Consider the following 20,445-nt stretch of genomic DNA (forward strand, 5'->3'; position numbering starts at 1 on the left):
TCATCCAAGGATGTCTATTTGTGGTATAAATAAAGTTATTAGGTACCTATGTAAATTAAATTATAAAATTATCACGTTCATTGGCAAATTAACAGTCAAAGGGAGGATAAAGAGAAAGTGTTCACGGGTTATCAAGCATCTTATTTTATGCACTTTTCATGTGTTATTTTTGTACTATGTTGTATGCTTGTATGTGTACTGTTTGCCAATAAATGAAAAAAACTAATGTTTGAATGATAAATGTTCTTTGCTTTTCATGTGCTACTTTTATGTATATTTTCATTTGTTCCGTTTGCCAATAATCAAATAAAAGTATTTCATTAACAATGTTGTGAATGATAAATGTGTTTTGCTTTTCATGTGCTACTTTTATGCATTGAGTATTTATTTATGTATTAAAAGTAAATTTTAATAAAATAAATCTTTATGATATGATTTAGAAAATGTATTATGAGATAATCTGCTGGACTATGCTATTGTAATGTAAAATTAAATAAAATTATAAATGTTGTTGTAAATTGGTCTAATTATTTAAGGAATGTGTCAGGACCCATTTTGTGTGGGACGTTTACTAAAAAAACATGACATTTCACACCTGGCATAGGTGAGGAATTTAAAGCTGTTAAGCACCAAACAGTGTCATTAGTCTTCATTACAGATACTGTAACCATTGCATAAGGTTCATTTATTATAGCTTTTTCATTTAATTTTTGCTATTGGAAATAAAACAATTTATGAATGTGAACAAAATTTCAATTCTAACTCTAATTGAGATTTTTTTTTAATTTTGTACATGTACTTTAGATTCAATTTTTGATTCTTTACAATGGAAACAAAATTAGTAATGACTACTTCTGTGAACATTTTTCAATTATAATTCTATTTTTTTATCTGCTACATTTGAGATTCAAATTCAGATTCAAATTTTTGGTTCTTAACATTACATTATGAATTGCAATAACAAAATAGATATAACATATAATTTAGCAATATTTTACTTAGTAAGAACTGAGTAACTAAGTTACTCAGTTTAATTTTTTTTTTTGGGGGGGTGGGGGGGTTCTTTACAGTAAATTATGAATTGCAATAACTAAATAGATATAATGTTATAGTAGACAATATTCGTTTAACTCAAATTTGACTCAATCAACACTTGCGTTTGCACAGGTAATTAATGCCCATTCATACTGCTATGAATGAATGGACAACACCTAATAATATATAATATATAGGTGGGACATAAAGTCTCAAAGTGGTACATAAAAGGACTGGTACATAAGGGGTCACAACCATCTAGATCAGTCTGCAGTCGCTCGAAAGCTGTTTGCTTAAAAGCGGTTTTATGAAAATAACGAATAGTTTAATTGGATACTGATTAGACTGCCCTTTCCCTGTGACCTGGCTCAAATAATAGTATTGTCAAATGATTTTATTACGAACATTTATCAAGTGCTTTTTTCTGGTCCCTCGGGATCAATTACTCCAGCACTTTCGTGTTGAGAATTAAATACTGCTTAAGGCGATGCTCGGGCGTGAGAGATGTTGCATCTGCCATTATCTCTCATGAACTGACTCAAGAATACCGAGTCGGCAATAATTGATTAAATTTTTGGTTTGGTTGCTCTGACGAGAGATCAAAAAATTTCAGTATCTTCCTAAAAGCCTAGTGGTAGAGTGTCGTCTTTGATTGCAGAAGGCTGTGCTGCAGGTTTTATCCCCAGAAGCGACATTGAAAACTAGCAAACTTTGTTATCTAAAAGGCTGCTAAACCTGATAAACTAAGATAATGTGATTTTTTCTCACATTGACATGATGGTCATCAGTTATATGATATTGAAAACTCACAGCACTAGTAAACAATGGGACAATAATTATGAACGCATCTTTCATTTGTCTTTGACACTTTGAGTTTGACATGGCCTCGATTGAAATATGTGACTTGAATTTACCATCTATCTGTAACTGTATCTGTAACTTATGTAGATGTTATTAATAGTAAAATGCACTTAGTCAGAAGGCATTTGACTTGTCTGCTGGTGCATTGGCACACCAAGTGGCTCTGTTGCAATGGTTTGATGGACTGCTTGGGTGTGTAGTTACATTATGAAAATGATTATATACAGTATGTCAAATTGTATTATTTCAAATATGTTTGCATCTAGTATACTTATATTGATAATATTTACAAAATTAATGTAAATAAATGATAAACTTGACTGATATCATTTCAATGATACTGAAATCTTGACAGTACTTTATACTGATAATTATTTAATTCCCCCAAACAAACTAGACTTACCTTAATTTGACGTTTGGTTGGAATTCTGTGTAGTCATATGACAACTGGAGGGATCAAATGAGATGTGCACGAGCAGATCGTTATATTGTCAGTCTTCAACACGATTTCAAAAAAGTTATGTCCGTATCAAATGAATACAGATGAAAATTTGTAAGCTCTCTCCAAATAAAATAAAGGGTGGTGAGGGAGGGCATTCGATCCCTCCAGTTGTCATATGACTACACAGAATTCCAACCAAACGTCAACTTAAGGAAAGTCTAGTTTGTTTTGGGGAATTCTATTACGTCATACAACTTCCGTGCTCGAATGAGACTTCAACACTGAAGGACATGACTTTTTTGAGCTACGATATTAATATGGGCCAATATTTAAAGAATACCTTTAAATATTACCTTATAATAATGTGTATCCATTGCAGCACAGCAGATTGAAAATCTTCACAGTTCTTTATTGGTTTCTTATAATATAGGGCAAATGTTCTCTCACTTGACCATCCAGCAACTTTTAGAATCTCTGCTAATGGAAAACCACTCTGCTTAGCTTTTGAAATTGGAGCACAACGAGCACTATGCGTTTTAAACTTATTTACATCAATCCCAGCTTTACTCATCATGAATTTGACCCATCTAACAATAGTACTAGGTCCAACAGAGTAAGGCTTAATATAACTGATAAACAAATTCATATTTTCTCCACGTAATGTCCTTGTACGTGAAATATACTCTTCCATTTTTCAATAATATATTCTTCAAGTGTAGTGTACACACATATAGCATTATCTAAATTGTATTTCTTTAGCATAACAAAAGGGTTTACTTTACCCTTACGACATTGCTTCAATAACCCACTATAGTATACAACAAAGAATGAATCTTCTTGTTTCATTCCGTCCAAAGTTAATAGACTAACTAAATGTGAACGACTTGCTTGAGTGAGCACAATTAGAGTTAATAATTTACAACATAACATCTTCTAAGTCAAAGATTAATCTGGTGTCAACATCTTCAAATAACGCAGAAAAATGGCCACATCCCAGGTCTCTGTATATTTAACACGTCTTGGCCGTAAATTGAAAACTCCTGTCAAATATCTGACAACTATTGGATGTGAACCAACAGAATGTCCATCTACTAACTTACACACATTTGACAATGCACTACGAGCAGTGTTCAATGTTCATAGCTATATTTTTGTTTGTATAAATAAGAAAGAAATTCTATTACTGATTCAATAACCGTTTGAAAAATATCACTTTTCCTTTCGCAACAGAATAGAACCCATTTCTTGATGTAACACTGATATTGCTTCTTAGTGGATTTTCTCCAGGAAGCCATTAGAATTTCGACAGATTCTTCCGATAAAGCTCGGCTTTTGAAGGAATTCCTGATATATGACATACCATCAAATGCAACTTGTTCACCAGAGGATGTACCTTGTTGGTTCCTGGAACATTCAAAGTCTGTTTCTTCACCTTCAAGATGAGAGGATCCTGTATCAACATTTCGAGGATTGGAGTAAACCAATTCTGCGTTACCCAAACAGGTGCCACCAGGACCATCACCGCAGCATCCGCCCATACTTTCTGTACTAGGCGTCCCAGCAAACTGAAAGGTGGAAATGCATATATCAGCATATTTGACCAGTTTAATGCAAATGCATCCACAAAAGCTGCATCAGGATCAGGTTTCCAGGAAAAATATCTGTCAAGTTGTTTGTTGAGCCTGGAGGCAAATAAGTCAATTTCAGGCATTCCAAAGCATTCGATTATCTCATTAAATAACATCGTATTTAACATCCACTCAGTTTTATCTTCAAATTCTCTAGAAAACTTATCTGCAGAATTATCAACACCAGGAATATGGGTGGCAGACAACCAGATATTTTTCTGACAACACCATGACCAATTATCATTTGCCAAGGCATTCAAATGTTCTATTCTACCCCCCATATTATTGAAATATGCCACTGCAAATGTATTGTCTGATCTAACTTGTACATGAAAATTTTCAATGGATTTGCAACTTGACCTTAGTGCATGAAAAACAGCTAACAATTCCAGGTAGTTGATGTGATTTTGGTACACAAGGTCTCTCCATCTACCTCCTATTTCATTTTGCTCACAAACAGCTCCCCAACCATCATTTGAAGCATCACAAGTGATTACTAAACTTGGATTTGCATGAATGATTCTCCTTTTCTGGTGAGCAAGATTATCAATCCACCATTGGAGCTCATTTTTAATGCCCTGAGAGACATTCATCCACGAATCAAAATCACCCTTCATGTTTTGTAAAGCTAAGATTTTTTGTCTCTCTATTACTCTATAATGAAGAGGAGCAAATTCAACAGCAGAAAACGTTTAGACCATGAGACCCAAAACCCTAGCAACTTGTCGAATTTTTGCAAAAGTCATGTTTTGCAATTCTGAACATGATTGGACAATGTTGGAACTTTTTCTTTGGGTAAAGTTACTGTCAAGCTTACAGAATCAATTAGATTTCCAAGAAATATTATTTGCTGTTTAGGGACCAAAACAGATTTCTGTTCATGTGTAATAAAACCTACATCAGTTATCAACCTGACAGTATCTTTAACATTTCTTTCACAATCTTGCATTGTGTGTGCTAAAATTATCGAGTCATCTATGAACCCGGAAATTGTGATACCAAGCATGCGCAAAGATGCACAAACGGGCTTAAGCAGGCGAGTAAAGCGTATTGGCGCCGTTGAAATACCATTTGGAAGGCATTCAAACTGGTAGATTTTGCTCTTAAAGATGAAGCACAATTTTACTTTATGTTCCGGTGCAATAGGCACTGAATAATATGCATGCCTTAAATCTACCGATGCAAAATGATAGCCAGGAGTGACCAGTTTGAGAACAGATTCAAGGGTATCCATTTTAAAATGGTGGTACTCGATAAATTGATTTAAATCTTTTAAATTCAATATCAGTCTACATGTACCATCCTTTTTCGGAACAGTGAAAATTGGAGAAATGAACTCGTTAGGGTCATGTTCAACTTGGGTAATAACTTTCATTGATAATAGCTCTTGTATTTCGTGATCAATTTGACCACTTTCATTAGAAGAAAATCTGTTTGCTTGTCAAAATGTCTTAACTGGGTTTACATTATCAATGAGATTGATGTGAAAATGCTCCACCATATTCAAAGTGGATTCATCACTAGTTATTTTCTCCAATTTTCAACAAAATATTTCAATCTACCATCTTCAAAGGTACTAACCTTGTCTATTTCCTCGATGCCAATGCTCGGCCGTTTTTTGAAAAGCCAGCATCACCACGGCCTCGACCACGAAATCGGCCTCGACCTCTAAACCCTCATTGTGTACACACCGGTCTTTCTGTCCTGTGTACTTATGCGAAAGGAATTGTGGGTAGCACTTCTTTTACAAATGAAAAGTGAAAGCAAAAGAAGGTCTGGTAATCATGCTTCAATCAGTCTTAATAGAGATTCAAAATCACATTTAAACATAATGAATAACATTTCTTTAAACAACATTCCGTTTTAAACACACAATAAAAAACGATTTTCTTTCAATATTAACATTTTTGTTCCTACGCAGAACTACTTTGGCGGAAGCATAATTCCCCAAACCAGGGGAATGTGATGCGTCTAAGCATAGAGGTGACACAAATTAGTGACGTCACCATCTATGTATAGAATGCTAAACCCTGATCTGTATGGATGGGGACGACGGAAGTCACGTCCTCTGCCAAACTGCTGCCCAATGCGGCCAATTTTGTTGAGATCGTTTATCTCACGAACATTTCTATAAACGTCATTGTCATCACCATACAAAAAATCTGTACATGGCAATGATGGAGAGGCAAGATAATGGTATTTGGGGTCCAAACTGCTTTTGTGGAGCTCTTTTCTTCTTATGTTAATGTTTCTGTAGGTCTGGCCTAAAAGGGCAATAGCATTGGTTGAAAGATCAGTGGCCTTACTACATGCAATTGATGGGTTTTTTGTGGAATTGGCTAATATGTCAACAGATTTGGTAATGTTAGATGCTGCTTTCACCAAAAATTCTTAAACACTTTGCATTTTATTATCGTCATATTGAACCTAAGCTCGCAGCAAACGCCATATCCCTTGATTAACACGAGTTTTAACAAGAACATCACAGTTTTCAGGCCGATGCACCTCTTTCAAAAGTTCATTCATTATGTCATCAGACAATGCGTTCCTGAAAGAACTATTCACAAATGTTGCTAGATCATCATTGACCTTCTTATCAACAGGGTCAGAGTTACTAAAACGTTCCATTAGGTTCCGAAAAACCGGGTTGGGACTTACATTTTTTTATCAATTTCATCAAAAGACTGTCCATCGTCATCATTGAACTGGTCCTCTGAATACACTTCATCGTAATATTGAGCAGATTCAAGTTTCTCAATACGTTCTTTCTGACTTTTCATATTTCGTTGAGCTCTTGCAAAATAGAGAGAACTTCACGAATGAGTTCAGTCTCCTTAGACATAGAACTTGTGGGCGTAGAACACTGACCTTTGTTAGGAACAGTTTTAGGTGTGTCCTCGGACACCGAAGAGGTCTGATTTGCGACCGAAACCGACTTACTGGGTGGTTTCTTACTGTTCTGGACTTCTTTGTACGCCATGACGTGTTTAATATACAGAAACCTAAGAAAAAGTGTGCCGGATATCGTAAACCGGTCTGACACGTGTAAGACTGGTAAAAATTTCCAAAGAAATGTTTTACAAAAAACAAGTTTCTTTTTATTGTTTCCGAAGAAAAATAATGAAATTCAGTAAAATTAGTTATGAATGACAAAATAATTCCAATAATTGCTACTATTTGCAATAAAACTGACATGTGCGATACCGCAGTATAAACCGCGAACGAACTAATTCGTTACGGAAAATCGATCACGCCGAAGCGTCTGTACTCAACGAGTAGCTAAATCGCAATGACAATATATCGATCTGCTCGTGCACATCTCATTTGAGCACGGAAGTTGTATGACGTAATAGAATTATGTTGCTTGATACAATCATGTACATCTATATCAAATGAGATCACACTGTTACTTCAGTGATTAATTTCAGTGATTAAATTAAAATGTAAGTCACTCCCATCTCTCTCCCGCAGCGCGCATAATTAAAGGTCCTGCTGTGTACCAATCCAGATCCAGATCCAAAAATAGTATACATAATTATTTATCATGTTTGTTTAGAGGGGATGATTTTCCCTCTGTTGTATGATTGTATTGTTTTACTTTTTTAATCAGTGTATTTAAAGATTTATAAATATAGCTCCAGCATCAGAGCTTTAGGCAATTAATAATTCACCCCCTGATGTTTTTTTCAAATGGATATTTTAGCTAGTTCCTATATTCAATAAAGTCAAATATATGTTAAGTAGTATCTGTACACATTGGAGGATTAAATTTGTACATTAAATATTATTTTTTAAAGTGTTAAAAAGATATAGTACAAGTGTTCATGCTAGATGAATAAAGAGCCTTAGTCAAGTGTAATTTAAACATTTTTAAATGGTAACATTTTCTGAAATGGTAACATTTTCTCTTGAGCACTGGCCAGATATAAAATGTATACCACTTAACCACTTTTATATGAAGCCCTGACCAGATCTCAAATGTTTATCCCTTTTCTCTGGCACCCTGGTTATCTCCTGTTGATCACCTAACAAACACCTATCAAAATGTAAATTATATGCAGAACAGTACATTTTATTTAATGGTTGAATGAAATACTTCAGAAAACAATTGACACCCTTTTCACTGTCATGGAAAAGGGGCCTGCACCAAACACATATCAAAAATACTTTTCACCCATATCTTGATACTCTTTGTGCATAAATATCTCAAGTTTGCATGAAATCAGGACAAAAAATTGTATTCCGTATTTTACCATGCATAGCGCGCAGTTTTTTACCTTCAAATTTCAAAATAAAAATTCAGTGCGCGTAATACATTGACACAACGCTTTCCTGGTTGCTAAATTGCAAAAAATCCATTTCGTAATCGTAAATCTTCACAATTGCCGCCATTTTTGTTATTGCAAAAAAACTACACCCTATAATGTTATAGACTGAAGGGGCCGTTGTCGAAACAACAAATAGCGGGAAAGGTTAGGAATGAACGGGGTAGTAATAGTTTTGACAAAAATTAAAAGATGAAAAAAATTTCTTTGTTGGTGTTTTCACACTTCTTCATTGATTGTTCATTAAAAAAAATCGAGGTATATCGATCCCTGTGCGTCGCGGTATTGTTTGTTAAAGTTTTTGTTGTCATGAAAACTCGTTGATTTACAACGCAAAACGTCTTATTTGAACTGAGGCTAATTATTTCAATAATATTTCTCAACTTCGCTTTTGCTTTATTTTGATAATTTAATCCAAAGTTTAATGTTAGCATTTCCGAAAATTTGCACTCTATGTGAAAAGGACAGTTTGACGTCATCAAAGGAAAGCCGCTTCCTGTCTGAAGCAATAAAGCGACAAGTTTCTCGCCGACAAAATTGGCTTCCTTTGTCTAGCAATCAACATGCCGAACCAATCGTGTGTTTGTTCCTCAATGGCAATCGTCCAATTAAATAATAGCGCGTGCAAAGCTCCGCCTTCGAACCTTTTGCAGAGAACGGAGGTGGAGTTCAACGGTTAATTGAGCAAGTGTTTTTCGTAAGTTGAGTTCCGATTTGCCGAAATTACTAGGCCCTAAGCATTGAAACGACGAATACATTTATCAATGATTTTCCGATCTCTGCATAAATATGCTACTGTGCGAGTATACTACGTAGGTTACAAACCAACAATAGAGATATAGACTCGTTTTATTTTCTTTCAATAGAGACAAACAAATATTTTGTCAAATGGCTTTACGCCGATAACGCCAACTGTATGGAATTGAGCGTTCGGGTGTATTGTTTGTCTTACTATAAATACTTATCAACTAGACGCAGTGAAGGCGCGAAATACCAGGTCAAATTGGATTTATTGGGGAGCATCTCTTAATGGGGAAATATTTAAGTCGATGAAAAATAAAATGGGATCCACGGACGATTTGCGTAAAATTGGACATTGAGATGTTGCGGGTCTGCAGAAGAAGATGTCATACGATGTTGTGAGCGGCAGGTAATGAAAATGTTACACTGTTCAAATGTGAGAAATAGGTAATAGTGGTTCGAATTTAACGCGCAGGGATCTTGAAAAAACATGCGCAGCAGCAATAAGGACATAACGGTGTTTTCGAGAGAATAATCTTAAAAATTGTCGAAAATATAGTGCTATGCAACCCATGCTCCTGATCGTATAAACGCTCCCTACTTTAAAACAAAATATTAAGCGCCCGAAAAACTCAGATTAAATGATAGCGCAATATAAGAATGGCGGCCATTTTCGGCCAAATTTTCAGGTTTTTGGTCTTGAATTCTTTTTTTTCTCCATTTTGGCTTTAAAAAATCGCATGCGCGTTATACATGGTAGCGCGCTATACGTGATAAAATACGGTATGTACTTAATTGACCTGGCTATAGTTATCAGATTATTATAAGCTCATCCAGTATATTTATATCATTATTTATGCTTTGTGTATTATAAACATATACACAATCATGCAGTTACATGATAGCAAGAAATTATAACAAAGCCACCCATACTATAGAAGTCATTGGCAAAGCCTATGGTAAAAAATGGGAACACATTGAGTGTTATCGCCCTCTCGTGCCTGCAAAAACCACATATTGATAGGTTGTCATTTTTGACAGTTCTGCTTTAATTTTCATTTTGTGATATCAAACTATCAACAATTATGTGGCTGAGAAAAATATCGCCATTGCTTATTTAACATATTTTCTGTACATTTCTTTAATAAGCTCAAATTAATACATGATTTTCTTCATTAATTCAAACATTCCTGACAAGCTTCCACTTTGTTTACATATTTCGCTTACATTTTGATGTGCATAGGTAGGACCGCATTACCGCTTACGAAATGTGGATGTCGTACCATTTTGGTCGAATGTCAACCTACCTGGTGACAAGAGAAATGCACTTTGACGTACAATATGTATTTCACGTACAAAATGAAATACACTTCAAAGTATATATTTCTACGTCGACTTCGACGTACAAATTTTCTTAACAGCCGATCAAAACACTTGTCTCATGAGCCGCTTTACCTTCAGATTTATTCATTCATAATAAATGTTTAAAATTCTTTTTTAATTGAGAACAAAATAAATAAAAATATCAAAATTGGAAAAACAAAAAACATTATACAAAGAAGTTTTGAGTATTAAGCATAGAAATAGATTAAATACCCATTTGAAGAAGATTCAAGGTTGCCTTTTTTTAAATTAAAATTATCAAGCATATCGTTAGTATTTATTGACCATGCGGGGCGGAATATCAAGGTCCAGCGCAATACTGTGTAGGAAATTCCCAATGGTAACCAAACGATTACGGGATTAAAAATGTATAATAACCTCCCTAGTTTGGTTGTATTTTGTGTTAACCATTATTTGCATAAGTCTGAGGTTAATTCCGCCATGCTAGGTCAATAAATACGCACACTATCTATGAGTTAGCGGTCGATAGTCGCATAATTTGGTATAAATAATTATAATACTGTTCAATAAATACGCTCAATATCTATTAGTAAGCGGTCGATAGTCGCATAATATGGTATAAATAGCAAGGCTGTTTGTAAAACACGCATGCCCCCCATACGGGCTGTCAGTTGTAGTGGCAGCAATTGTGTGAATACGTTTTTTGTCGATGTGACCTTGACTTTGACCTAGTGACCTGAGAATCAATAGGGGTCATCTGCCAGTCATGATCAATATACCTATGAAGTTTCATGATCCTAGACGTAAGAATTCTTGAGTTATCATCAGGAAACCATTTTACTGTTTCAAGTCACTGTGACCTTGACCTTTGACCTGAAAAGTTAATAGGGGTCATCTGCCAGTCATGATCAATGTACCTTTGAAGTCTCATTATCCTAGGCCTAAGCATTATTGAGTTATCATTAGGAAACCATTTTACTGTTTCAAGTCACTGTGACCTTGACCTTTGACCTGAAAAGTTAATAGGGGTCATCTGCCAGTCATGATCAATGTACCTTTGAAGTCTCATTATCCTAGGCCTAAGCATTATTGAGTTATCATTAGGAAACCATTTTACTTTTTCGAGCCACTGTGACCTTGCCCTTTGACCTAGTGACCTGAAAATCAATAGGGGTCATCTGCAAGTGATTATCAATTTACCTATGAAGTTTCATGATCCTAGGAGTAAGCGTTCTTGAGTTATCATCCGGAAACCATCTGGTGGACTGACCGCCCGACCGATATGTGCAAAACAATATACCCCCTCTTCTTCGAAGGGGGGCATAATAATAATAATAATGTTCAGTGTCAAATATCTCTAAAAACAACAGATGTAAGGCGCCTTCTGATTGGCTTACACTCAAGGGTCAGTATTAACTGGTCCCCCGTTGAATATAACCGTTGACTTCGTTGACTATAATATACAGAGTATATATAGAGAGTAGCGAAAGATAAGGGGAGGTAACCAATCTAGGGTCAGTAAAGACTGAACGTCGAATTACAATTTTGTACGTCGAAATACAAAAAATGTACTTCGACGTACATATTGTACGTAAAAGTACATTTCTCTTTTAACCTACTAGGTCTTGTTGACTTACGACCCAAATGGTACGCCATAAATGTGTATTCATACTATTGCTTTCAAGTTACTTATCCGATGTTTGACGGAAAGGGCCAAGAATGTGGGATTGTGGATCAAGTTCCTCAGGGGTACTACGTCCCCGTACCCCCATTTTTTTCCGTACCAAAATTTTTTCGTACCAAATTATTTTTGCACCCATTTTTTGTTTCGTTCCCAATTTTTTTTGTACAACAATATTTTTCATACCCAATTTTTTTTAACCCATTTTTTTTCGTACTTTAATTTTTTTTCGTAACCAAATTTTTTTATTGGCATAATTTGTTCGTACCCAAAATGTCCGTACCAAATTTTTTTTCGTACCCACATACACAATTGTGATGATGTAGATCTACTTAAATTGATGCTTTTCTTTCCATCCTCTTCAAAAGCATCGTCACACCAGTACTGTCAGTACTTTGATTAAAAGTGTCCCATGATGGAGCATGTTCGTAGGAAATTATTTTAACGTTAAGTTAATAAATCTGCTGTAAAATGTATCTTCGTCATTTAGACTTGCATTTATGTGATGCTGCGGCAAATTGGACAGCTAATTGTAATGGATTTTGTTTCAATAGAATGAATTATTCCACTGTTTTTCATGATATATGGCAAAGCAATGCGTGTTTTTTCTGTTTTACACGTGGCACAGAGGTGACAACCGCAATTCTTTATTTATAGTGTGGCCTCAACCTAGTCACTTGTGGGAACAACTTATAGAATTGTGGGAACAACTTCATAAGAAACGGCCTATCTGATTGGTTCAACTAAGTTGTGGTCCAAACTTAGTAAGTTGTTTCCACAACTAATTAAGTTGTGGTCTCAGCTTAGTAACTTGAGGCTAGAAGTTATTAAGTTGAAGGAACAACTTATTATGTTGAGACTTCAACTTAATAAGTCGTAGGAACAAGCTATGATTTGTGGCCACAAGTTACTAAGTTAAGGCCTCAACATTTTATATTATTTTGATCTCTTTTTTCGTTCAACAATGCTATAAAATGTACATCATTGAATTATTCTATCAGCGTTCACGTTTCGTCAATTTACCTTAAAAACATGGTTATATTGATACTTCTATGTATTAATTAGCGTGCAAAATACCGAAGTTACATTTTTTTTTGAAGCTTCGTCATTTTGACTTCAACCAATTGCGGTTCGTCATTACATCACATGACTTTTTTAAGCTGTTGCGATTGGTTAACTAATTCAGTGTTTTGGGGGTATATGCGCATTGATTTCCCGCTTTGCACAGTATCAAAATTGCGAAATGCCAAAAAATGTAGGTTCGGCATTTTAAATTGTTACCATCGATATTAGATTGATTCTCTTCTGTTTACTTTTGCAGTGTGATTAATGATTAATTCTGATCGAATACTGTCCATTTGCATGTTTTTTTTGCAATGCAAAATTTGCAAGTAATGTTAATTCTTGTAAGATTTGGACCTAGAAATGTGGCCTCTAGAGTGTTTACAAGGTTTCTCTATAGCCAAATAAGAAATACTGCCCTGCCCACAACGGACTGGAACCACTTTTGAACTCCTCCAACATATCATCAAAACAATCATTTTGACAAAGTTACATGAAGATTGGGCATGCAATGGGACTCTTACAGAGTTCACAAGGTTTTTCTTTTTTTTATCTAGTGACCTAGTTTTTGACCCAGCATGACCCAGTTTTCAACTCGATCGAGGTATCATTGATACAAATCTTCTGACCAAGTTTCATTAAGATCTGACAAGAAATGTGGCCTCTAGAGTGTTTACAAGGTTTATCTATAGCCAAATAAGGAAAACTGCTCCGCCCACTGGTGGCCATGTTTTTCAACGGACCGGAACCACTTTTGAACTCAACCAATATATCATTAAGACAAACATTTTGACAAAGTTACACGAAGATTGGGCATAAAATGTGACTTCTACAGTGTTTACAAGGGTTTTCTTTGTTTTGACCTAGTTTTTGACCCAGTTTTGAACTCCATCGAGCTATCATTGGTACAAATCTTCTGACCAAGTTTCATGAGGATCGGACAAGAAATGTGGCCTCTAGAGTGTTTACAAGGTTTATCTATAGCCAAATAAGGAAGACTGCCCGGCCAACTGTCGGCTATGTTTTTCAACGGACCGGAACCACTTTTGAACTCTACCAACATATCATTAAGACACACATTTTGACAAAGTTACATGAAGATTGGGCATGAAATGTGACTTTTACAGTGTTTACAAGGTTTTTCTTCTTTACATAGTGACCTAGTTTTTGACCTAGCATGACCCAGTTTCGAACTTAATCGAGGTATCATATTGACAAATCTTCTGTCCAAGTTTCATGAAGATAGGACAAGAAATGTGGCCTCTAGAGTGTTTACAAACCAAATGTGGAGGACGGCTGGACGGACAGACGACGGACAAAGATGGATCACAAAAGCTCACCTGAGCAATCAGGTGAGCTATAAACATAAGTACAACTGAAAGGCAGCTTTTTTTTTACATGTTTAAACTAATATATCTCTATGTGAGACATAACGCTACAACGCAAATGTGATCGACTCGCCACACAAAAAATATGACATTCACATATGTTTTTTAACACTTAACCTGATTTTTTTATCTTCTTAATATTGCCCCGGTGCAATATGTTGTTACGTACAAGACTTTAAAGTAAAGGTGTTTTTTAGGACAATACAACTTAAAAACAGTGTAAGATCACATATTTCATGGTACATTTTCTGAATAATAACCACCGAATTAAAGGCAGAATGTTTGTACGATGGCAGAATGCATGATTAACAAGAGATTGCCAGGCAATATAGTCCCCTACTGGTGAAACTCCACCATTGTCAGATTTTTTTTTATTTGTTGCCATAGCAACCAGAATTATTGACGTAGGAACATAATGAAATGATGTGCATAATCTCAATATTACCATCTATCCATGTTTTAAGTTTCATGAAAAAATATGAAGAACTTTTAAAGTTGTTGCAGGATCCAGAAAAGTGTGACGGACAGACTGACAGACAGACAGACAGAGCGCAAACCACAAGTCCCCTCCAGTTTCACAATAAAACAGGATAGACATCATGTCTTTTTTAAGGCTCTCTTTTAAAGCTGTGAAGCACTAAACTGTTCTTAGCATATTTAGTGTTGCCCTTGTGTGGATCATTAACGTCCCAATTATGGATTTTGCTTATACATTTGATAAAGCGACCCACACAAACGGGAAGGTCTAAACCTGCGTTGGGAGTCATATAGAATACTATTGTTATCAAGAGTCTCCGAAGAAAACTCCTCATCTCTTACATGGAGCAAAAGACCAACAAGTACGTTCAGAACATGACAGCTACACATGTTCTTGGCCCACATGAGCCCCTTGTGGCTTCTGTCAAATGACGAAAGTCGACTTGGTTTTTACACGTCACAGGGGCACGACTCTGTACATAATTGTGTTCCATGGCAAGCATGAGGTACGTTGTTGGAAGAAAAGCTGAATGAACCATGTGAAGGAGTGAACAATAGCCAAAATTTCAACGCTAGATGTGGTATGGTTACATAGATTTAACAAGCTACAAAATGCGCTGTTTTTGTTTTTTGCTGGACATTATATGCAACACATAATCTTGTACCATGTTATTGTTCGTGTGTAGTATAAAAAGATATCGTTGCGAGAAATTAAAATAGAACATATTGTGCCACACAAAAAATAAAAACGTGCATGTTGCATCTCATTTAAGCTATGTTACCATACCACATCTTGCGTTAAAATTTGTGCTATTGCTATAAGGAACACTGATTTTTTATGGGTCAACTTTATATAAAAAATATTTTGTGAAATATGCATTGATTTTTGGTATTAACGTTACTTTAAGTTTTGATAAAATCTAACAAGTCGTTTAAGATGTATATTGTTAAAATGAAAAGTTAACACACCACAGGCACAACGCATCAGAGGAAAAATACTCTTTTAAGGTCACTGTTTGCTTTGCACTGGTGAGCTAACAATACACCAGGTTTCTAAAATCTTGCTAACATCATCAATAAATCATTCTAAAATTATAAATCTCCTCAAAAACAAGTATTCAAGGAGCAGAGGGAGTTTCATGCAATATCATTCTAACAAAAAGTTGTAATATTCTTTGCTTTTAGCCATTATTGGTCTAAGACTTTGTAAGTCCCATATAGCCCTGTTCTTAGTCTTAAAAGTGTTAGTTTTTGAGTCTCTCTTGATAAGTCTTGTTCTTCGTGTTAAGTCATGTTTGTCTTGAGACAATGTTGAATATTGGCCCAGGGCGTGTTTGATACATGTCACACCCTTCCTCATTTGATCTACCAGCAGTGCTTAATTAATGATGGCAATTTTTTTCAGTCTTTGTCTCTTCTTCATCTGAGGAAATGAACTCCCTGTCGAAGTCCTCCTGTGAGATCTGAAACCAGGAACAGGAAAATAATGGTTGACAAATGAAATATTCCGTATGTTATTTAACTATGACAACTTGTATATCTATTGCTGCTAACATTTGGAAACACTACAACGCATTTATTTCCAAACAATGTCAATTACGCAAATTTAGATTTTTATGATATTTTGTTTGGTTAAGTATTAAATTCTAAAATGAATAGGCATGTTTAAAGATGGGCTATTGACTGGTAATTGACAATCATTTAAGCTTTGTACATTGTAGCGATACCTTTTTCTGTTTAAGTTTCTTAATCATTTTAAAATCTTCGTCTATTGCCTGAATATCGTCTTCAGTAATGTCTTCTCGCCTTATTTGCTTTCTTTTCATGTCTTTAATCTCCTTTCGCTTCCTTTTCCTGTCTTTGTGTTCCTTGTTCTCCGACCAGGCTTTGGTTGCTTTCTGTTTCCTGTGTGCATGATTTGAGACCTCAGTTTGTAATTGCTCTTGTCGTCGTTTTTCCATAGCTTTGTCTCTGCAAGAAAAAAAACAACAAGTGGCAATTGTTACATTATTTGTTTAAACAAGGGCTGTTTGTAAAACATGCATGCCCCCCATATGGGCTGTCTGTTGTAGTGGCAACCATTGTGTGAATACGATTTTTGTCACTGTGACCTTGACCTTTGACCTAGTGACCTGAAAATCAATAGGGGACATCTGCGGGTCACGATCAATGTACCTATGAAGTGTCATGATCCTAGGCAAAAGCGTTCTTGAGTTATCATCCGAAAATCATTTTACTATTTCGGGTCACCGTGACCTTGACCTTTGACCTTGTGACCTCAAAATCAATAGGGGTAATCTGCAAGTCATGATCAATCTACCTATGAAGTTTCATGATCCTAGGCGTATGCGTTCTTGAGTTATCATCCGAAAACCATTTTACTATTTCGGGTCACCGTGACCTTGAACTTTGACCTAGTGACCTCAAAATGAATAGGGGTCATCTGCGAGTCATTATCAATCTACCCATGAAGTTTCATGATCCTAGGCGTATGCGTTCTTGAGTTATCATCCGGAAACCATTTTACTATTTCGGTCACCGTGACCTTGACCTTTGACCTAGTGACCTCAAAATCAATAGGGGTCATCTGCAAGTCATGATCAATCTACCCATGAAGTTTCATGATCCTAGGCGTATGCGTTCTTGAGTTATCATTCAAAAACCATTTTACTAGTTCTGGTCACCGTGACCTTGACCTTTGACCTAGTGACCTCAAAATCAATAGAGGTCATCTGCGAGTCATGATCAGTGTACCTATGAAGTTTCATGATCCCAGGCCCAAGCGTTCTTGAGTTATCGTCTTCTAACAACCACCTGGTGGACGGACCGACCGACCGACAGACCGACATGAGCAAAGCAATATAACCCCTCTTCTTCGAAGGGGGGCATAAATATACAAAGGGAACTATATTCCAGGTACATGTTAATTGGTGCATTTATATGGTATATAGAGAATGATGTTAAGGGGGAGGTAGAGGGTGAGTGTACACAGTGATTTCAGTGCTTAAACCAAAACCAAAGCATTGTATGCCAATACTGACTACATATAACAGCGCCCTCACACTACTTTGGGGTAAGGGGTCCCCAGCTCTTAGGAGGGGGAATTTTCGCAGCGTTTCCCTTTTAGGGGGATTTTTTTACTTACTCTCTCATTATTACATTGGTACATGTTTGCACTATATTCATTGCATTTTTTCATAATTTAGTATGTTTGCAAAGATTAAATTGAAATAGAATTGAGAAAAGGGGAAAAAAGTATACTTTTCAGGTGGGGCGGCAGATTTAATAGATTGAGGGCCATGTATAATTTCTAGAGAACTGGATATAGGGTAACCATGTTTGTCATTTCCACATGATATTTGAGATTTAGTGACCTGATAACAGTAAAGTTGTATAATCTGTTTCAAGCAAAGACCTATAGCCATCTACAATAAAATAGGGGGGCGACAAAACTTATGCAATTGTAGACATATATTTCATTTAATATTCTTTCAGATTTACAGGGCTGAAATGGTTGACTATATACTCAAGTGAAACTGTTGCACTTTCAGATTAGAAGCCACAATTTTAAGGTTACAGCTATACAATTGAAAGTTTTCTGTTTATCAAACTTGGTAATGATTTTAAGCCCTGAAACATGTTAAAAAATTGAGTGAACATTTCATAAATATTTTTGGACCCAGTGTATGAAACTATGAACAACATATAAATACTTCAACTTTGTAAGGACCACTGAATCTATATAAATACATTAATACAAGAAACCGTCGGAGACAGGTGATGCTCCCCGAAGGTTGTTTTTGTCACAATATTGCACTATATATTCAGATAAAAGGAAACGTCTTGAGGGCACAGTAGTTGGGGGGACAAGAATTTTTTTATAGAAAATTTTAAAGGGCCATAACTCTGTGAAAAATCACCCGACCAGAACCTGCTGATAATATGCACATCTCCTCTTGGTAGTGAAGCTTCCCATAAAGTTTCATTGAATTCCAGTCATTAGTTGCTGAGAAATAGCCCGGACAAGAATTGCACTATATGTACAGTTAATGGAAAATTTCAAAGAAATAGCCCCAACAAAAATTGTGCACGGATGGACGGACACACGGACGGATGAAGCGGCGACTATATGCTCCCCCCAAAATAAATTTTTGGGGAGCATAATAAACAAATGTATATATATATAAATATAAATATATATATATAATTTATTTATTTATATAATTATATACCGCTATATTCTTCAACCTATTCTTCAACAGACATTTATAAAACAACCTACAAAAAACCATATATTTAAGGCTAATCTTAATTATTCCAGGTCAGTCATTCCACAATTATTTCTGATTAAGATAGATTTTTTGGTCAACATACTCTTTCCACAAACATTTTGGAAAGATTCATGCAGTCCAGATGGAAGTTGGATATAACAAAGACAAATGATCAGTCTTCTTCAAAACATACTGACCTACTGACATTCGCAAACCACCATATAATATTCAGGTACATTGTAATTAAAATAATACACTTACACATATTTTATTTCTGAAACTTCGATTGGAACCTCGTAAAAGTTGCTTAGGGACAGTCCTTTGGTTTCCGGCATCTTAGGAAACTTGATTAACCCGAACCCGGTAGCCAGGGCTCCAAAGTCAAGGGTCTTCAACTTGAATATGTGACTGATCTCATGCTTGGCGTATGCCTGCACAAAACTGACAAATGCTCGCATTCCCTTCTCAAAGACTGCCCGGTCATTGAGGGCCATTGTCTGAACTGCAAAATGTAAGATAGCATATTACATATGTACTTAACATATAAACTGTTATGCACAAATCACATTTTTTCTTAATCAAATTTGTCAAGCCCTTAATTGTGAATCTTTTCCTACAAACAATACGACATATGATGATATGTTAAAGAATCAAGAATCATAAAGCTGTAACTCTTTGATTTATAAAGGCTTCTTTTTAATGTCAAACATGCCATAAAATTGTTTTTCTGGCCTCTTGCACCACCTTATAATTAGATAATTAACCGTAATTTCATATGACCTAACAAACCATCAAACTATATTCATAATATCACACATTTTATGTAATACCTTGGTTGCATTTAAGCACACAATTACAGAACAATACCTCCATCAAACTTTAGTGATTGAGTGGAAACCATTTTTCAATTTTAAGTAACAATGACATTAAACCAACTGACCCCAAATGTTATTCCACCCTAGATTTGCATGTTCTCTAAATACAAAGAAAGAATCAACACAATACCTATATCCAAACATAATTTATTGCAAATTTCTTTTTTCATTTTTGTAAAATGGCTTCCCTCTTTAGATCAGCCTGTTACCTAGGTACACATAAAATTTACGCACAATATCTTCATCATAACTGACGATACTGAGTGTAAACAATTGTAAGCAACAAGGACATTGACTTTAACCCAGCTGGCCATA

General features: G+C 35.6%; 1 protein-coding gene across 2 annotated transcripts in view; it reads right to left on the minus strand.

Annotated features, from left to right (window-relative positions):
* LOC127834310 (ATP-dependent RNA helicase DDX55-like) overlaps positions 1-20,445 on the minus strand; it is a 174,128-nt gene that overhangs the window by 127,902 nt on the left and 25,781 nt on the right. Inside the window, exons 6-8 of one of the 2 annotated variants that reach the window (XM_052360060.1) lie at positions 19,517-19,757; positions 16,712-16,955; positions 15,993-16,447 (exon numbers count right to left, since the gene is read on the minus strand). In XM_052360060.1, coding sequence (XP_052216020.1) covers positions 16,367-16,447; positions 16,712-16,955; positions 19,517-19,757 — 566 coding nt within the window. In that variant the 3' untranslated portion in view covers positions 15,993-16,366. Of the gene's footprint in view, positions 1-15,992; positions 16,448-16,711; positions 16,956-19,516; positions 19,758-20,445 lie in introns of those variants that run through there. The other variant, XM_052360068.1, reaches the window with a different exon arrangement.

The sequence above is a fragment of the Dreissena polymorpha genome, chromosome 1 (assembly GCF_020536995.1).
Source record: "Dreissena polymorpha isolate Duluth1 chromosome 1, UMN_Dpol_1.0, whole genome shotgun sequence".
NCBI lineage: Eukaryota > Metazoa > Mollusca > Bivalvia > Myida > Dreissenidae > Dreissena > Dreissena polymorpha.